The 18,004-nt window shown below is 35.1% G+C and overlaps 1 protein-coding gene and 1 pseudogene across 1 annotated transcript; one reads left to right on the top strand and one right to left on the bottom strand.

The window, feature by feature from the left end:
• Nucleotides 1-7,096: 7,096 nt before the first annotated feature.
• LOC141668871 (uncharacterized) lies at nt 7,097-8,774 on the top strand (annotated as a pseudogene).
• Nucleotides 8,775-9,880: 1,106 nt separating this feature from the next.
• On the bottom strand, nt 9,881-16,830 carry LOC141664133 (histone acetyltransferase HAC12-like). The gene is made up of 13 exons (XM_074470029.1): nt 16,446-16,830; nt 16,263-16,350; nt 15,535-15,781; nt 15,181-15,438; nt 14,043-14,755; nt 13,326-13,589; nt 12,971-13,249; nt 12,520-12,648; nt 12,157-12,357; nt 11,890-12,032; nt 10,798-11,688; nt 10,262-10,340; nt 9,881-10,184 (listed from the first exon to the last, which is right to left on the bottom strand). The coding sequence occupies exons 1-11, from the start codon at nt 16,550-16,552 to the stop codon at nt 11,394-11,396; spliced, it is 2,724 nt and encodes a 907-aa protein (XP_074326130.1). The 5' UTR covers nt 16,553-16,830; the 3' UTR covers nt 9,881-10,184; nt 10,262-10,340; nt 10,798-11,393.
• Nucleotides 16,831-18,004: the final 1,174 nt, after the last annotated feature.

The raw sequence follows: 18,004 nt of genomic DNA, 5'->3' as shown, positions 1-18,004 counted from the left end.
TCAGATGGGCCTTCTTTTGATTGAGAAAAAGGAGTGGTTTTTGAATTACGAAAAATTTCAGCACGCATTTGCCGAAACCAAAGACACCCTTAACCGGAAGCAAGCAGCGATATCTGATATGGAGAAGCGAGAAGAAGATTTGAGGAGAGCATTGGGTGTCGAGAAGCAGTGCGTTATTGAAGTATGATATGTCTTTCTTTTGACTTCCATTTCAGATTTATTAACACATAGACCTTAATTCCATAATGTACAGGGGGGGGGGCATATGAAGTAGCACTAATTTGGAATGCTATTGGGTTGTTGCAGTTGGAGAAGGCTTTGCATAAAATGCGCTCACAGCATGCTGAAATCAAATTTACATCTGATTTGAAGTTGGTTGAAGCAAATGCTCTGGTTACTGGTATCAGGGATAAATCTTTTGAGGCAGAATCCAAGTTGCGTGCTGCTGATGCCAAGGATGCTGATTTGAGCAGCAAGAATTTAGAGATCGAAGGGAAATTGAACGAGGTGGACATTAAAGAGAATGCACTAGCTCCTCTTTGCATTTAAAATTGCAGGAGGGTGAACAGAGGCTGGAGGAAGTTCAGCAGTCACTCAACCGAAGAGAGAAGCTAGCAGATGAAAATGATAGGATACGTAGATGGGAACATATCGACCTGGAAGGTGCACAAGAAAACATCGAGACAGCTAATTCATCGCTAAAGACAAAAGAAGATGATTTGAAAAGGAGAGTTCAAAACTTAAGTTTCAAAGAGAAGGCAAGTTGGGTATGAGTACTATAATCTTTTGGAATTTCTGTGTTTGAGTTTGAGGTTTACATTTGTTTTCCTTAATGTAGAAATCTGATGCTATGAGAAAAGGTCTGGAGACAAAAGAGAAGGAATTACTTGAACTAGAGGAAAAGCTTAATGTTAGAGAACAAGCAAGTCCTTATACCTCTTCTATTTGTATCATATGTTGTTCTCCTATCAAGTTGTTAATGTAAGAAATTATAATTATATTTCTACATAATTTCTTCCTCATAAAATGGTCTATAGGAAACTCAAGAGTTAAAAATACCTCACTTAATTAATTCTGATGGATAATTAATTAAGAGGTAAGATATTGAGGTGAGATGGATGGTCCTCTCTCTCTATATATACATCCACCTTTTCCATCAAAAGTGTGGTATCAAGAACCAAAAGAACACATAAAATAAATGTATATAGAAAAGAGAGAGATATTCATTCTTCTCCATTGAAGCACCGACGTACAAGACCTTGTTGCTATCAACTAATCGTCGCCATGTCGGGAGGTATGTTTCTACTTATATGTGATGATCATATAGTTCAAGATCCGTGAGTTTATGTGATTGTACTGTTCTCTCGGAACCTCTGTTTTGGATTCTTGTAAGTGTACAGTTTACTGTTATTTTCAGATTCCATGTTAATGTATTTACATGTGGCATCAGAGCCATGGTTACCGGACATATGATTATTCCTATTAGTATTAGTAGCATCCTTATATGAGTACTATGTTGTCTCTGGGATAATGATCTTCATTGATTGTTTTGTATGATATGTATTGATCGGACTATTGCCTCGAGAACTTATATCATCTTGTCTCTGGATTATGATTATAGACTTACATGATAATGTTTTGACACATGTATTATGTTGTTATGCATATTGACACCTTTAGTTACAGAATCATGTTTATGCTATCGACTTCCGATTTTCCTGCTATCATAATTTTTATGATTATGTTTGGTCATCGTGTTGTAAAACTTGGTTCGTGTCTTATGCTGAATACAGTTTTATGAAGTTTTTCAGTTTCTTTTTTATGATGATGCTTTACATAAGAAGATGATGTTAAAATGACCAACAATTATACTGATGACAAAGTTAGATTCTACCCACAGGAGAACCTGATCTTTTTCATTAGTTATTATGATTTGTTGGACCTTATAGATATTTTGAGTACTACCCACAGGAGTACTTGGAATCTTAAAATTGATGAATATATTCCACATGAGTATTTAAACTTATGGAGAATTTTGAAAACTACCCACAGGAGTGTTCAAAATTCTTAACTAAAAGATTCATTTTATGTGTTCTTTTGATTAAATTTGTGTATCTCTATTTGCAGTTCATGCACCTTCTGCTCTTAATTCTTACGCTACATCTGTTGTTAAGCTCAATGGAACCAACTACTCAGAATGGAAAGAGCAAGTTGAGTTCTCGTTGGGAGTACTTGAATTGGACATGGCTCTCATGAAAGATAAGCCAAGTCCACTTACTGACTCAAGCACTCCCGAAGAAAGAAAGTTCCATGATGATTGGGAAAGATCCAACAGATTGAGCATAATGTTTATGCGGATGGTGATTGACACCAACATTAAGTCATCACTTCCCGCTGCTGAAAATGCTAAGGAATATTTAAAGAACATTGAAGAAAGGTTCAAGACAGCTGACAAGTCCCTTGCGGGAAAGCTGATGACAGATCTTGTAACCATGAAGTTCGATGGTTCTCGCACCATGAGTGCTCATGTCATTGAGATGATTAACCTTGCTGCCAAACTTAAGAATTTGGGATTGAAAATGGATGATGCTTTCCTCGTTCAATTTATCCTGACTAGTTTGCCTCCGCAATATGAACCATTCAAAATTCATTACAACACTATTACGGAAAAGTGGAGTTTGAATGAATTGACTAATAAATTGGTTCAGGAGGAATCTAGACAGGGATCACAAGGTATTAAGGCCGCTCATTTCACTCAAGGAACTACTAAGCAAGCTGGGAAAAAGAACAAAAGGTCACCATTTAAGTCTGATGAGTCTGATCAACCAATAAAGAAGAAAAGGAAGGATAATGTTTGTAAATTCTGTAAGAAACCTGGACATTTTCAGGTGGATTGCAATAAACGTAAGGCTTGGTTCAAAAAGAAAGGTAACCCGATGGGTTTTGTAAGTTATTTCGAATCAAAGCTAACTAATGTTCCTTCCTCTACTTGGTGGATAGACACTGGTGCTAATGTTCATGTTTCGAATTCCATGCAGGGATTCAGTACGATCCAAACTACAAATCTAAGTGATCAGGATTATATTTTTATGGGAAATAAAGATAAAGCTCTGGTGAAAGCTATTGGAACTTATCGTCTTAATTTAAGTAGTGATCATGTGTTGGACTTGTGTCAAACACTTTATGTACCGTCTATTTCCAGTAATCTTATTTCTGTTAGTGCACTGGATAAGTTTGGATATTCATTTGAGTTTGGCAATGGAAATTTCAGCTTATTTAAAAATTCTAGTTGTATTGGTTCTGGAATTTTGATTGATGGTTTTTACAAGCTGAAACTTAAAACTCCAAATGCCGAAATTAATTTCACCCTGCATGATAAAGAAAGAAAACGTAAGTCATCTAAAGATGACACTTACTTCGTGTGGCATAAAAGGCGGGGACACATATCCGTTGAAAGAATCAAACGATTAATTAAGGATGGAATTCTTCCTCAATTGGATCTTAATAATGTTCCAGCATGTGTTGATTGTATAAAAGGAAAAACAACAAAAAACACAAAGAAATGAGCCACAAGAAGTACCCAGCTTCTTGAAATCATACATACAGACATTTGTGGACCTTTCGATGTTCCAACTTTTGGAGGTGAAAAATATTTCATCACATTTATCGACGATTATTCACGCTATTGTTATGTCTTTCTATTGCATGAGAAATCTCAATCGGTGGATGTTGTACAAGTGTTCATCGCTGAGGCAGAAAGACAGACAAAAGAAAAGGTGAAAATCATCAGGTCAGATAGAGGTGGTGAATTTTATGGGAGGTATGATGAAACAGGACAACATCCTGGACCATTTGCTAAACTTCTCCAGAAACTTGGAATTATTGCTCAGTACACAACGCCTGGATCTCCATGGTAGAATGGTGTAGCTGAAAGAAGAAATCGTACGTATATAGAGATGGTTAGATCCATGATGGGTCACGCTAATTTGCCAATGTTCTTGTGGATGGAAGCCTTACGTACAGCCGTTTACATCTTAAATAGAGTTCCAAGCAAAGCAGTTCCAAAAACACCATTTGAACTGTGGAAAGGCTGGAAACTTAGTTTAAGTCATCTCCAAATTTGGGGTTGTCCGGCTGAGGCTAGAATATACAATCCACAAGAAAAGAAGTTGGATTTTAGGACGATGAGTGGATATTTTATTGGATATCCAGAAAAAACAAAAGGATATCGAATTTACTGTCCTAACCATAGTACGAGAATAGTTGAAACTGGTAATACTAAGTTCTATGAGAATGGTGGGACCAGTGGGAGCATAAAGCAAGATGATGTGATCATTCAAGAAGTAAGGGTGCAGGTTCCTTTACCCACTATTTCGAAAGATTTTGGGAACTCCTCTGTAAACACACATCAGAACACTGAGGAGAACCCAATGAATGATCAGCTCCATGATGAGGATCTCACGAATGATAGTGTTGACAGAGAGTCATCAGAAACACCATTAAGAAGATCTCAAAGACAAAAGAGATCGGCCATTTCTGATAATTTCTTGCTTTATCTCATAGAATCTGATGAACATAAAGATCCATTTTCGTATGCTCAAGCCATCAAGGGCCCTGATTCTAACAAATGGGTTGATGCAATGATGGATGAATTAAAATCTATGAGTGATAATCAAGTCTGGGAAATCGTTCAACTCCCACCAGGTCATAAAGCGATTGGTTGTAAATGGGTATATAAAACCAAACAAGATTCTAAAGGCGATGTTGAACGATATAAAGCTAGACTCGTGTTTAAAGATTTTAATCAGAAAGAAGGCATCGATTATTTCGAGACTTTTTCTCCGGTTTCCAGAAAAGATTCTTTAAGAATCATCATGGCTTTGGTGGCTCATTATGATCTCGAGCTACACCAAATGGACGTGAAAACCGCGTTCCTGAATGGAGACTTGCAAGAGGAAATTTATATGCGTCAACCCGAGGGCTTCATAATTGAAGGGCAGGAGCATATGGTCTGCAAACTTAAGAAATCAATATATGGACTAAGGCAAGCTTCCAGAGATTGGTATCTAAAATTTCATGAAACCATAACGAATTTCGGTTTCGTTGAAAATGTCGTTGATACTTGCATATACCTTAAGTTTAGTGGGAGCAAATTCATATTTTTTATTCTGTATGTTGATGACATATTATTGGCTTGTAGTGATCTTGATTTGTTGCGAGAGACAAAAGAATATCTCTCAAAGAACTTTGAAATGAAAGATATGGGAGAGGCTTCCTATGTTCTAGGCATAGAAATCTTTCGTGATAGAAGCCAAGGAACTTTAGGCTTGTCTCAGAAGGCCTATATCGATAAAGTTCTTAAGAGATTTAACATGTTGTCTTGTTCCGCTAGTCCTGTTATATTACATAAAGGAGACAAACTTGTTCTTAAGCAATGTCCTAGGACACCTATGGAACGAGAAGAAATGCAGAAGTATCCTTATGCATCTCTCGTGGGGAGCCTGATGTATGCACAGGTCTGTACCAGGCCTGACATTAGCCACGCCGTTGGCATGTTGGGAAGATTTCAGAGTGACCCAGGGATCGCTCATGGGAAGGCTGCAAAGAAAGTATTGAGATACCTAAAGGGAACCAAAAATCATATGCTTACGTACAGAAAGTCAAGTCATCCACAGATGATTGGCTATTCTGATTCGGATTTTGCTGGATGTCCTGATACAAGGCTCTGCACTCTTGGATATACATATCTTTTATGTGGAGGTGTTGTTTCATGGAAAAGTCAAAAATCTGAAATAATTTTCGGATCCACTATGATGGCTGAATTTGTGGCCTGTTATGAAGCTTCCATTCAAGGATCATGGCTGCGCAATTTTGTTTCACAGTTTGGAGCCTTAAATTTCATCTCTAAACCATTATCGGTCTACTGTGACAATCAAGCTGCGACATTCTTTTCTAAGCATGACAGGATTACAGACGGTTCAAAACACATGGACCTAAAATACTTGTTATTAAAGTAAGATGTTAAACTAAAGAAAATTGTCATTGAGTCCATATGCACTGATTTGCAAGTGGCAGACATACTCACGAAATGACTGCCAATTAAGACCTTCGAAAGGCATGCTGAAAGTTTGGGTCTCTTGGACAGTTCCTGAATCATAGATTATGTCACTTGTTTTATGCATGTTTATGTGAAAGACAATTAACTGAGCTCTTTATATATATAACATCTGAAGTTTTCTGTTTCTTTCATCATAAAGGTGTACACACTTATGTTTGAGGTGAATGAAACATTATGTGACCATTAAGCCATTCTCATAATGACCTGGTTGTGAAAATTGCAGATGTTGTGGTACATGGAAATAAACGTGTTGTGCAATAACACAGGCACGCCATGACTCATACATTTGTCAATTTATCAACTAAGAACTTAGAGTAAAACTGATGTACTTGTGCACATTCATGGCTTATTTCCTATAAGATCAAGTGGGAGACTGTAAGAAATTATAATTATATTTCTACATAATTTCTTCCTCATAAAATGGTCTATAGGAAACTCAAGAGTTAAAAATACCTCACTTAATTAATTCTGATGGATAATTAATTAAGAGGTAAAATATTGAGGTGAGATGGATGGTCCTCTCTCTGTCTATATATACATCCACCTTTTTGATCAAAAGTGTGGTATCAAGAACCAAAAGAACACATAAAATAAATGTATATAGAAAAGAGAGAGATATTCATTCTTCTCCATTGAAGCACCGACGTACAAGACCTTGTTGCAATCAACTAATCGTCGCCATGTCGGGAGGTATGTTTCTACTTATATGTGATGATCATATAGTTCAAGATCCGTAGGTTTATGTGATTGTATTGTTCTCTCGGAACTTCTGTTTTGGATTCTTGTAAGTGTACAGTTTACTGTTCTTTTCAGAATCCATGTTAATGTATTTACGGTTAACGTATAATATGCCCCTCGGCACTTCTCTACTTCTAAGATTTACATACATCACACACTCGCCACACATGTGAAAACTTCAATATACTGAGTCGGTTAACGTAACCCTTCTATTTAACTAGTCACCTTATCAGGCAGGAGCAAACAAGGAATACTAGACTGAATATTCAGAACCCTACTTAAAATGCCATAATTTAACACACAATTTTTAACTTTTACAGTTTGAAGTTCAGAGACTTCGTGATGAACACACCATTGTCCTGAAGTCGAAGAATGATGATTTGGAGTTTGAAATGCAACAAAAGAGGAAGTCCATGGAGGATGATTTGAGAAGCAAGGTAATCGAAGTGGAGAAGAAGGTAGATATTGTGAGTGTCATGGAGGAGAAGGTTTTAAAACACGAACAGGAACTCGAGAGAAAAAATGCCAGGTTGAAGGAAAGAGAGAAGGTTTTTGAAGCTAAGTTTAAGGACATAGAGAAAAGTGAGAGTTCTCTTAGTATTGAGAAGAAAAGGATGGTAGACAAAAAGAAAAAAACTATCGTTGAAGGAGAAGAAATTATTAAGTCTTAAAGCTCAAATTGTAAAATCTATGGAAGACATTGAAGAAGAGCGACAAAGGATAAAAAATGAGAGTGAAATTCTTAAATTAACAGAAGAAGAGAGGGTTGGCCATTCACTCTTGCAGTTGGAACTTAAACAAGAGATTGATAGATGCAGATCTCAGAGGGAACAACTTTCTAAGGAACGAGAAGATTTGAAGCACGAAAAGCATAGGTTTGAGAAAGAGTGGGAAGATCTAGATGAGAAAATAAGGTTATCTGCTCAAGAAAGAGACAGAGAAATCAAAGAAATAAATTTTTTGAAGGAAGCAGTTGGCAAAGAAATGGAAGAAATTAGATTGGAGAGTTCAAGAATAGAAAAAGAGAAACACGAGATTCTAACCAGTCAGAAGTATCTGGACGAACAGCAGCTCGAAATGAGGAGAAACAATGATGAGCTTGTTAATTTAAGTAACAAGCTCAAGGAACTACGTGAACAATTCTTCAAAGAAAAAGAGCATTTTCTTACATTCGTTGAGAAGCATAAGAGCTGCAACAATTGTGGGAACCCGTTGCCGGAATTTGTTCACTCAAATCTTCAATCTACAGCTTCTCTGGATGACATAAAAACCCTTCCACTGCCACACTTCAAGGACCTCTATTCAAAAGGTCACAGGAGCATTCATGACGGGCCAGTTAGCGAGGCAACCTCAAGAGCGATTGATTTAGGATCTCCAGCTTCTACTGGAACCATGTCCTGGCTTCAGAAATGCACTTCAAAGATCTTTAATTTATCATCTGGCAAGAAGAATGATCCTGCTTATACAAATCAAAATTTTTCAATAAAGCATGTTCATATAGAATCACCACAAGTGAGATTATTTAGCACTAATGATGATTCAGAGCTGCAGTTTGGGATTGCAGAGGACAATCTTGATCTTAAGAATATGTAATCTAACAACAGCAGTAGGGAGGTTGGAAATGGCTTAAATCCAGCTGTTAATGAACAAAGCAAATGCAACCGCTAAGCACATAATGTTGTTGATGGTTCTCAGCATTCTAATCAGAAGTTAGACCCTCCTAAACGAAGAAAAAGAGGCAGGGGTAAAGCTAATGTAAGAAGCACTGTAAAGACAAATGTTACGGATGTCAAACGTAAGGGCGGGAATGCTCCTGAGCTCGGCAAGAATGAGCGCAATAGATTGAATCAGGCTGGTAAGGATATGCAAAGGAAGCGGAGAAAATCATGCACTCCTCGGAGAAAAAGAAGTGACAGTGACTACAAGTACAGTGGAGGAGATTCTGATAGTGAGATTTCTGGAGGACGTCGAAAGAGGAGACATAAATTTGTTCCACCTGTACACGCTACAAGGGAACAACGTTACAATTTCCGGCAGCGTTAGACGTGGGTTTTTCCGGCTTTTTACATAGTAGTGTCCTTAACTCGCTAACTAATGATTTGCATCTATTCAACTAAGTTAATAGCACAGACTATTGAAACTATGAAAAAAAAAGTTGATTTTGATAAAATTGTAGACTATGCTTTCGCCTGTGCCTGGGATTGCTTTTTAAAAATTATTCCTCTGTCACTTTTATACACGGCACAAGTTATTGATACATCTTTTATCCAAAAAAAAAATCTACTGAACATGCACTATCATCTCTAATCTTTTTTATTCTTTTTTTTTTGGTCTGATTCTCCTCTCATCTTTGTTTCTCAATGAAGCCAAGTCTGACCCAAATGCTGCAAAGTAGAAAGAAATTAACAAATGTACTGGCAAGGAAGACACTGTTGGCAATGCAGAGGATGTCAAGAAGTTCTCTTTACCTGGGGATATATTGTCACTAATTCGTGCTGGCACTGAACTCGCGACAAATCTTCTTCTTATGCAAGGATTGGTACTGTGGAATATATATAGCATTTTAGTTTCACTTACCTTCCTGATAAAAAAAAAGATACTTTTTCCAGACCAAAGTTGCAGCAGTAAAGAGTTATGACTGAGATGCCAAGATGGAGTTGAACAAGGAAGTAGATTGGACACAGAAAGGACACAAGGCAGGGTAAATAACCAAGACAAGAGGAAATGCTTTGGTGAAAGTCGAAGCTGATAATAAGACTCACGCGGAAGCTGCTGCTGATGATACTCATAAATGGAGCAAACATCACGCGGAAGACTCCTCTATAAGCAAGAAATTATGGATTTCAACACAACTTAGTGTGACCTGGCAACCGGCTGGATTCTTCAAGTTTATAATTTATATAGACATGATACTCTTTGATTCTTGTTGCAGGTCATTCTTTGAATCCAATTGCACACAGACTGCATATTTAAATTCAAAAAACATTATACAGAAACATTATTTTATACACTAAAGCATATATTATCAACAATTGACATCTCTTGTCTACATCTCTTGTCTACATCTCTATCATATATACGGCTCCTAAATTGTACACAGGTGACACTATTTATGTTAATAGCAAACATAACATTACATGTCCACGCTATCTGAATTGTAAAGATGGTACAAAATCATCATTGAGGAATGCTTGGCTCGCCTAAGTGTATCAAATTGATAATGGTTTCTCTGACAGAAGCTCAAAAATGTATCTTTACTTGCAAAGATAGTATTATCCACAGTAACGTCATTGTCCTCGGTATCACATGGAACATCATTTACAACCATCTGAAAATGAAAACAGATAAGATTTAAAACAAGAAACTATGCTTGACAGACAGTGAACATTGGAGCTTGAGATATACCTCAGAAAGTATGTGCCTTTCACCACTATTTGACAAGTGTATCTTATTGTCATCAAGGCTCTGCTCCTTATCCAAGCATCTGCAGCACAAATTAAGTTAATAACCATTACAACAACTATGATCATGACAACATCAGTTCTTGTCGTTTCTTTTCTCACTGCTGAAACTTAATAATCTCCACAAAAATACTACACCCCTAACATAATAATATCACATTTCACATAAACCATAAATTTGGAAGTATGCCGGTAACGACTATTTTTATATTTAAACTTCTGCCAATAAAACAGTAACTCTCGACTTCTCTAACAAATGGTTAAAAGATGAAGATGCTAGTTCTGTGATCTTAAGAGGACCAGAAAGACAATTCTGGGCGAACTACAGCGATACTTGGCCAACTTACAAAAAGTAACGCAATAGATAATAGTAAGCAAAGCCACCAGCAGGTTTGCTGGGTACTATTTATCAACAAGGAGCCACATTCAATACTGCATATATATTTTATTTCGGAAGAAGATCAGAAGCAAGTACTTTACCTTGAACAAATGTTAAACTTCTTGCATTTGTTGCAATACCACCGAACTCCAGAAAATATTGCTTCATTGCACCGTATGCAACTGTATTGCAAATTTACAATCATAAACTTTTTCTTGTCTTGTGAGATTTGGTCCCCTAGCTAATTTCAAAAAGAACATCCAGGTAACAAAAAGTTAGAACAAATAAGCATTATAACCCGTTTTATAATTTCAGGATGGTTCTCAAAGCTAACAATTACAAAAACTTTCTAAGAGTTGGTTGTTAGGAATTCATGTACTTTGTTGACAAGACCATCATATTAATTGTTCATCTATCTCCGCAAATATTCATCTAAACAGTGACTCATGTGAACTTTGAACTACATATTTTCCATTACTTTAATAACATGTTAAGTTATTTGTTTTCCCTCGGCCCAATTTTCAGTTTCGTCAATCATGGTAATTCCACCTAGAACGTTTTCTATCTGGCCGATAACAGGAATGCTTTAGTGTTTAAGCATTATTTATAAAATCTAATAATTGGAAACATGAAAAAGTGCAACTAAAAAATCAAATCAGATTGTATGGTGGTAAGAAATAGATGTCAAAAGAAAAGCTTAAGTACATGCCTTTTCCATCACCACCACATCTTTTCTGGATGCATCACTTGGTGAAGTGTTGTGGCCCATGGCCTTCAAGGCTGCTTTTGTTAATTTGGGTTCTTTACCATCTTGTTCGATCGTGCCAACTATAGATTCAGCAGTACTTGACCAATAAGCACCTTCAAAATATGGCAAACAAGCTGCAGTTTTTGTGGTGTATCCTCCAGAAGAAAGAAAGAAGTGATCATAGAAATTTGTGCAATCTACTGCTATGTTCTCCTTCACAGCCTTTTTAAACATTAGCTCGTACCTGTGGAAATGCAACAAACTACTTCATCAATACTCAATATACAATCATATCTGAGAGTGGACCTATAATAAATTCTGAGTCTGTTAAACATCTGGGAAAGAAACTAGTGGCATGGCTGTCAAATACCCACATTCCCTTGTAAACATGTACTATGCAATATATTTACGTGCAAACAGTTTGCAAAATAAAGAAAAAAATTACCACTGTTGCAGCTTATCAGCTTTTGGTATCCTCTGACTCTCTGGATGACAATAGAAAATGTAATCATCGCCTTTCAAAGGTGGACATGCCCATATATAGCAGGTTGAAAATCCCCGTTTCTTGCAGTAGTCAAGATATCCTATCTGTTGAAGAGAATTAAAAAAAAGAAGGAAAAAACGACAGTCTCAGTGTACATGATGATTAGACATGTTCTAAATGCACATCAAGTTGTGGAAATAGACATGCATTAAAGATAAGTATATATACCAATATTTCATGGTACACTACGGTACGTAGAGCTTCGCCGGTCACAATTTTCATCTCGGGCCTCAAGTACTTGATGGAATCAATATATGAGATGTAGACACAACGCTGATTAGGTTGATCACAATTTGATCCGAACTCCTGGACATTCATACCAAAAATGCAAACATCCACCCCTTCTATTCTTTGGAACAGAAGTATCATCTGATTACAAGGTGAAAAAGAAAGCCTGATGAGTCACATGAAATTGAGTTAACATTATAGAAAAAGTGAGTTTAGTCGCATGAAGATAAGGGAACTACATAAAAGATAAAACACAGGAAAAATGTCTCCACAATCTCAGACATGCAAACAAATATGGCTTACCTTTGATCTGTAAGGAAACTTTTCTGGATAATTACTTTCATGGAAGATATCCAAAAATTTCTTATTCACTTCCAATTCTTTGTCAATTGATAATACGACTCTAACAGAAAAGTCTGCCTCTTCAGGTACCTTGTATAGATAAACAGTTAGATATAATAAATCAGCTATATAACAACTAAATAAAAAGTAAGGTAAATTAGGCTGACACTAATTGATGAACCAATTAAAAGCTTTTTTTTTTATCACATTTCAATAGTTTTTACACAATTACAAAGAAAATGAGGATTATTTAACCAGATAGTGATGTGTTTTCTGCAAAAAAAATGCACAGTTATTCTTTTAGACCATACATAACCAAATTATTTCAGCTAGTAAAATGTAATCAAATCTTCAAAAACCTGTGCAATTAAGAAAAACGAAAAGAAACTTTTTAAATATTATTTCTTCTTACCTCGCCAAGATTCTTGCTTAAATCCTTTGATATCTCTTCTCTTTCTTTTCTCAGACGCTTGAACAGTCTTTCCTCAATGTGATCACTAAGCATACTACGGGGGAGATCTTTTGCATATAAAGAAGCAGTTTTTGACAAGGGCTGACCCTCTTTGGCTTTTAATTCTTGTAGCCGGCATTTTGGACAAATATAAGCTGCTTTACCACCAGGATCTCTTTTATCATTGTACAATGCACATATCTGGTGCTGCCAACCTTCACATTTATCACATTGTACCCACTAGAGAACACAACATTTAAAAGGTATAAGAGTTCAACCACAACAAAGCTTCAACAAAATAGATAACTATGCTTACCGATTCTTCAGTTTTTAGATTGTTCTTCTCCTTCTGCAACTTGGTCTTAGGGAATGAAAGAATAGTCTTGCGAGACAATCGGTGGCAAGTACTGCAAAAGCAATGCTTTGCACCTAATTCGTCAATCACCTGATAATAAATTAAATCATGCCTAATTGGAGATCTGCAACACAAACAATACATAGGTGCAGGTGCAAATTCAAGCTTATCCATAGCACATAACTGGCATTTGTTTGGGCATAAAGAATGATCGGGTCGTACTTCCTGCACAGACACATGTAAATTAATAAGTTGCATAAAAATTATATAAATAGAGAACTAACTTTTGTGCAATAAAACTAGTAAAGTGACATCAAAGATACAAATTCTAATATGCATAATTTAATGTTTATATTTATACACATCATAAGTTTAATCCTCAGGTTATTAGTTCAATTTTTCCTTTTTATTAATCATCTTCAACAATAAAATGTTTACACACATACTTACTTAAAAGGAAACAATTAAGGAAATTTTCAAACTAGAAGTAGTCCAGTACAATTTGTTTTGGGTGACACATATGAGTTAAAAGGACATAGTAAATATAAACAGGGATTTTAGAAGTTGTCATGACAAAAGACGAACCTCGATCTTTGATTAAACAATAACCTCCTGACAACCAACTTAGTAACGCTTAAAAGATAAATTATTTGGATATATAGAACAAAGTACACAAACCTGACCGATCCATTGTCCAAAGCTGCGAAGATGTTCTTCCAGTTCTCCAACTGTGAAAAAATCAGTCAAAGACACCCCTTGTATCTTGTGCCCCTTCATCTTCATCTTTGACTCGTGGTTCTGGTCATCTGTGTTACTTAAAAGCTCTTTCACAGGAAATAGAGGAGATCCAAGAGGTATATTCCTTGTAGTTTTATCACTCGCCAAATTGGAATTTTCTAGCTTTTGACATTTAGAAGGCCGCAGAGTTTGGTTAGATTCATCAGTGACAGTGCCATTTGATTCCATATTCCTGAAGGCGCTGGCATTAGCATTCTTTCGCTTACTAGATTCTTTACGAACTTCAGAATTATCACATAGTTTTCGCACTTCAACACATAGCCGACAGTTAGAATGTGCACACTTGTCATAATGCGAAATTATCCTAGAATACAGTTCACATTTACATTGACTAACACAAAGTTTTTCATGCACAATACTTAAGAAGGATGCTTTGTTGTTAGGCATATCCACATATTTAATCTTGTACGAGTGATAGCGTTGAAGAAAATTCTGCCACATTGTTAAATTTGAGGAAATTGCAGTAGTCTTCGGCACAACACTTTCCAGGCCAGAATTTTGTTTAGGCAGATTCACGCTCGCTATCTGATTACAAAGTTCAATTTCATTTGATTCGAGAGGACGAGAGTTATTGGCTTCAGTAGTTAATGAACCTGAAAAATTTAACAAATTGAATCTTCAATCTTAACAACCAAGAAGGCACTGGTGCTTTCTCGTAAAATAGAGAAGAGATGTTGCTAATGTTACACTACTAAAACAAAGACTATATATGCACACATAAAATCAGTGACTCTTGTTGTTATCAAGAAGAAAACTTAATATAGAATCAATTATTTTTTTTAGGGTGTAAACTTAAATACCAGCAAGAATTTACTTCCAATCTCAGTAACCACTTATACCTAAATATTAATGATTTTGGGTAATCTGGAACAGTAATAGAAAAATAGCAATGGTAAAAGCTTGTCTTCCGTGAAGCATTCAGAATATTGCTTTAGCATCCGACAAATTAGGGATGTACAGATAATACCTTATGATGATAACATATCAAAACTGGTATAAAAAAGCACTAAAACTGTACCATGATTAATCGTTGGTATTTTAGTATGATGCTCTGGAGACGGCTGAACGATACACTGTGAGCTACTCTGAAGAATGGAACCACTGTAAGAACTTTTTTTCGCAGAGCAGGCATCTTCATTAGAACAAATCGTGATGCTTGATGCTTGTTCAGGAGATGAATTTATATTGCTGACAACTTGCTCTATACCCTGCATGTTCCTATTAATTGGTGTGATTCTTGAGGCAACTTCCTGTCTGTATCCCTTAAAAAGAGATCCTACACGGGCATTATTGATATACATTATTAATATATAAATTGACCAATGAGCTATGAAAATCGCTAAGTGCAAACGATCTATTATCTACAACATACCATCATGGAAACCAGAGCCACTGTTAACATTTGGCGTAGATGTATGCAAATTGCTGTGAGAAGCCTCCATATAATTGACACGGGGATCTATTGAATTATAAGCAGAAAAACCAGGTGGAATTTCCCGAGATGATGTTGGCTGGGACAAAGATGTCATCATATTGGCTTGTTTTGCAATGTGCCACATTTCTTGCAGGATCACCTTCTTTGCATAAGGACCTGCCCTTTTAAGGTTAATGTACTCCTCCTACAACCATTGATTACATTTAAAATCAATAAAATGTACAGTACTTATTGGCATGTTCTACAGAGTCAGTCCAAAAACATTTTCCATATATTTCCTCACATTAATGAAAAACAAAGAAGCTATTGCATCATAACTCCCAATAAGATTCACAAATCATTAACCTCGTTATTACAAGCAATGCGTGATTGATAAATAAATATAATCCCACTATTCGACAAAAAAACTGGAATCACGTCAATAAATGTGCCACTTACACACGGCTGATCAATATATAAAAAACTGGAATCATGTCAATAAATGTGCCACTTACACGGATAATCAATGTATATATAGTTCATACATTTAAAAATAGATGTTCTCAAATTCAGCATCAAATCACATTATCGCAAGACTATCAATCATTTACCCAATGAAAGCACAGGTGTCTATTAAAAAATTAACAAAATCAAGAAATTAAGTAGCTTTGGGAAATATAACAAACCCTAGAACCCATATTAGCCATGGTCCATAAATTCCGTTTTCGCGCTGCAACGACATCAGACCACCCTCTTCGAACACCATCATCTCCACTAGCACAGAAAAAAGCAACACAAAATTAAACCCTAACCACTCAATCAAGACACCTAAAAAGAATTAAACAATTGATCAAAAACACAAAACTCACGTATTATTCAATCGGAATCGATTAGCACGATCAATGCTGCTACTATTCTGGATCCTCCTATCGTAATTCCCGTTGTTAGAGATAAACCTCACCGAATTATTATCCATTCTAATTTACAACAATAATTAGAATAATATAATAATAATAAATATTAGTATAGCTCTATAAACAGCAACATGAGAAGCGAGAAATCAATCGGGAATTAAGGAGGGCATGGGATTGAGGAATTAGGGTTTGTAAAAAGGATGATTACGGGTAAAGATAAAAAGTGGGGGCTGTTAGAATTAGGGTTTTAGAGGATTGGGATTTAATACGAGAAGAGCTGACTAGCGAACTTATATGTTCCGGTTGCGAGCGCACGGTGCAACAATACGAGCCAGTTTTTGATGATCACTCGGAATGGAACTACTACTTACTTGCATGGCTCAATTTGATGTATTATGCCTTTAAAGATTTAATTTAAAAATTTTAAAAGATTTTTGTTGATTTTAATTATTTGCGGATTTTAACATAGTAAATTTATTAATTATTTTATGATTTTTTCATAAATTTTTCAAAATCTCATACAGATTTCAAAGTATTAAATTATACTAGCAAATTTATCAAAATCCACCAATTTATTAAATAAAATAAAAATTAAAGAGATTTTTGAATACTATCTAACTTCAATGGTTTCTTTTAAATCCAAATTGAATAGTACAATATTTTAATTAATTTTTTAAAATCTAAATGGAATACTATAAGATTTTAATGAATTTTTTATAATCCAAATTAAATACTCCAAATTTAAAAAAATCAAAATTAAATCCTCAAATATTTTGAAAATTAAAAAAAATCTTAAAAGTTTTGATTGAATACACTTATATTAGTCATTTTGTGAAGTTAATTTTTTTATTGGAATGGTTATTATGTTCAAGAATAAATTCACTTATATCGAGTTTGTGAAGTTAATTTTTCATCACTCAAATTATAATAAACTTTTGAAAAACGTACAATTTTTTTTTTCAAAAATAATATACAATTTTTTTTGTAGAGAAGGTACATTTTTTGTTAAGAATTATTTAGAGGACTCATTTATAAAAGAATGAATTATTAAATTTACTACACACTAGTTTAGGACCCGTGTGATGCGATATTTTTTTTTAATTTCCATAAATTATTAAATATATCTTGAATTACAACTTTTAATATGTGGAATCTGTTTATTCATTTTTTATATGAAATAGTTTGATAATAGTTATACATATAGTATATTGGCAAAAAGATCTCATGGATTCATAACTAACAAAAAATTTGATAAGATATAATTAGATATTTTTATTTAGAAGTATTTAAAATAGAAAACAAAAATAATATTACTAATTGAAACATATATTATTTTTGTCATTTCTATTTTTATGTGTGCTTACTAAATATAATCATTTTTAATTTAAAAGACATGTTTTTTCCCGGTTTGGTATTATTCGAATCACACTTAGCTTTATTTTATATTTTTAATCCCGAGACCCATTATACTAATTAAATCACACTAATAATATTTAATTTGATTTTAATTATTT

This window comes from Apium graveolens, chromosome 6 (genome assembly GCF_009905375.1).
Source record: "Apium graveolens cultivar Ventura chromosome 6, ASM990537v1, whole genome shotgun sequence".
Lineage (NCBI taxonomy): Eukaryota > Viridiplantae > Streptophyta > Magnoliopsida > Apiales > Apiaceae > Apium > Apium graveolens.
Note: the sequence above shows the minus strand (reverse complement) of the source record. Positions and strands in the feature narration are given on the sequence as shown.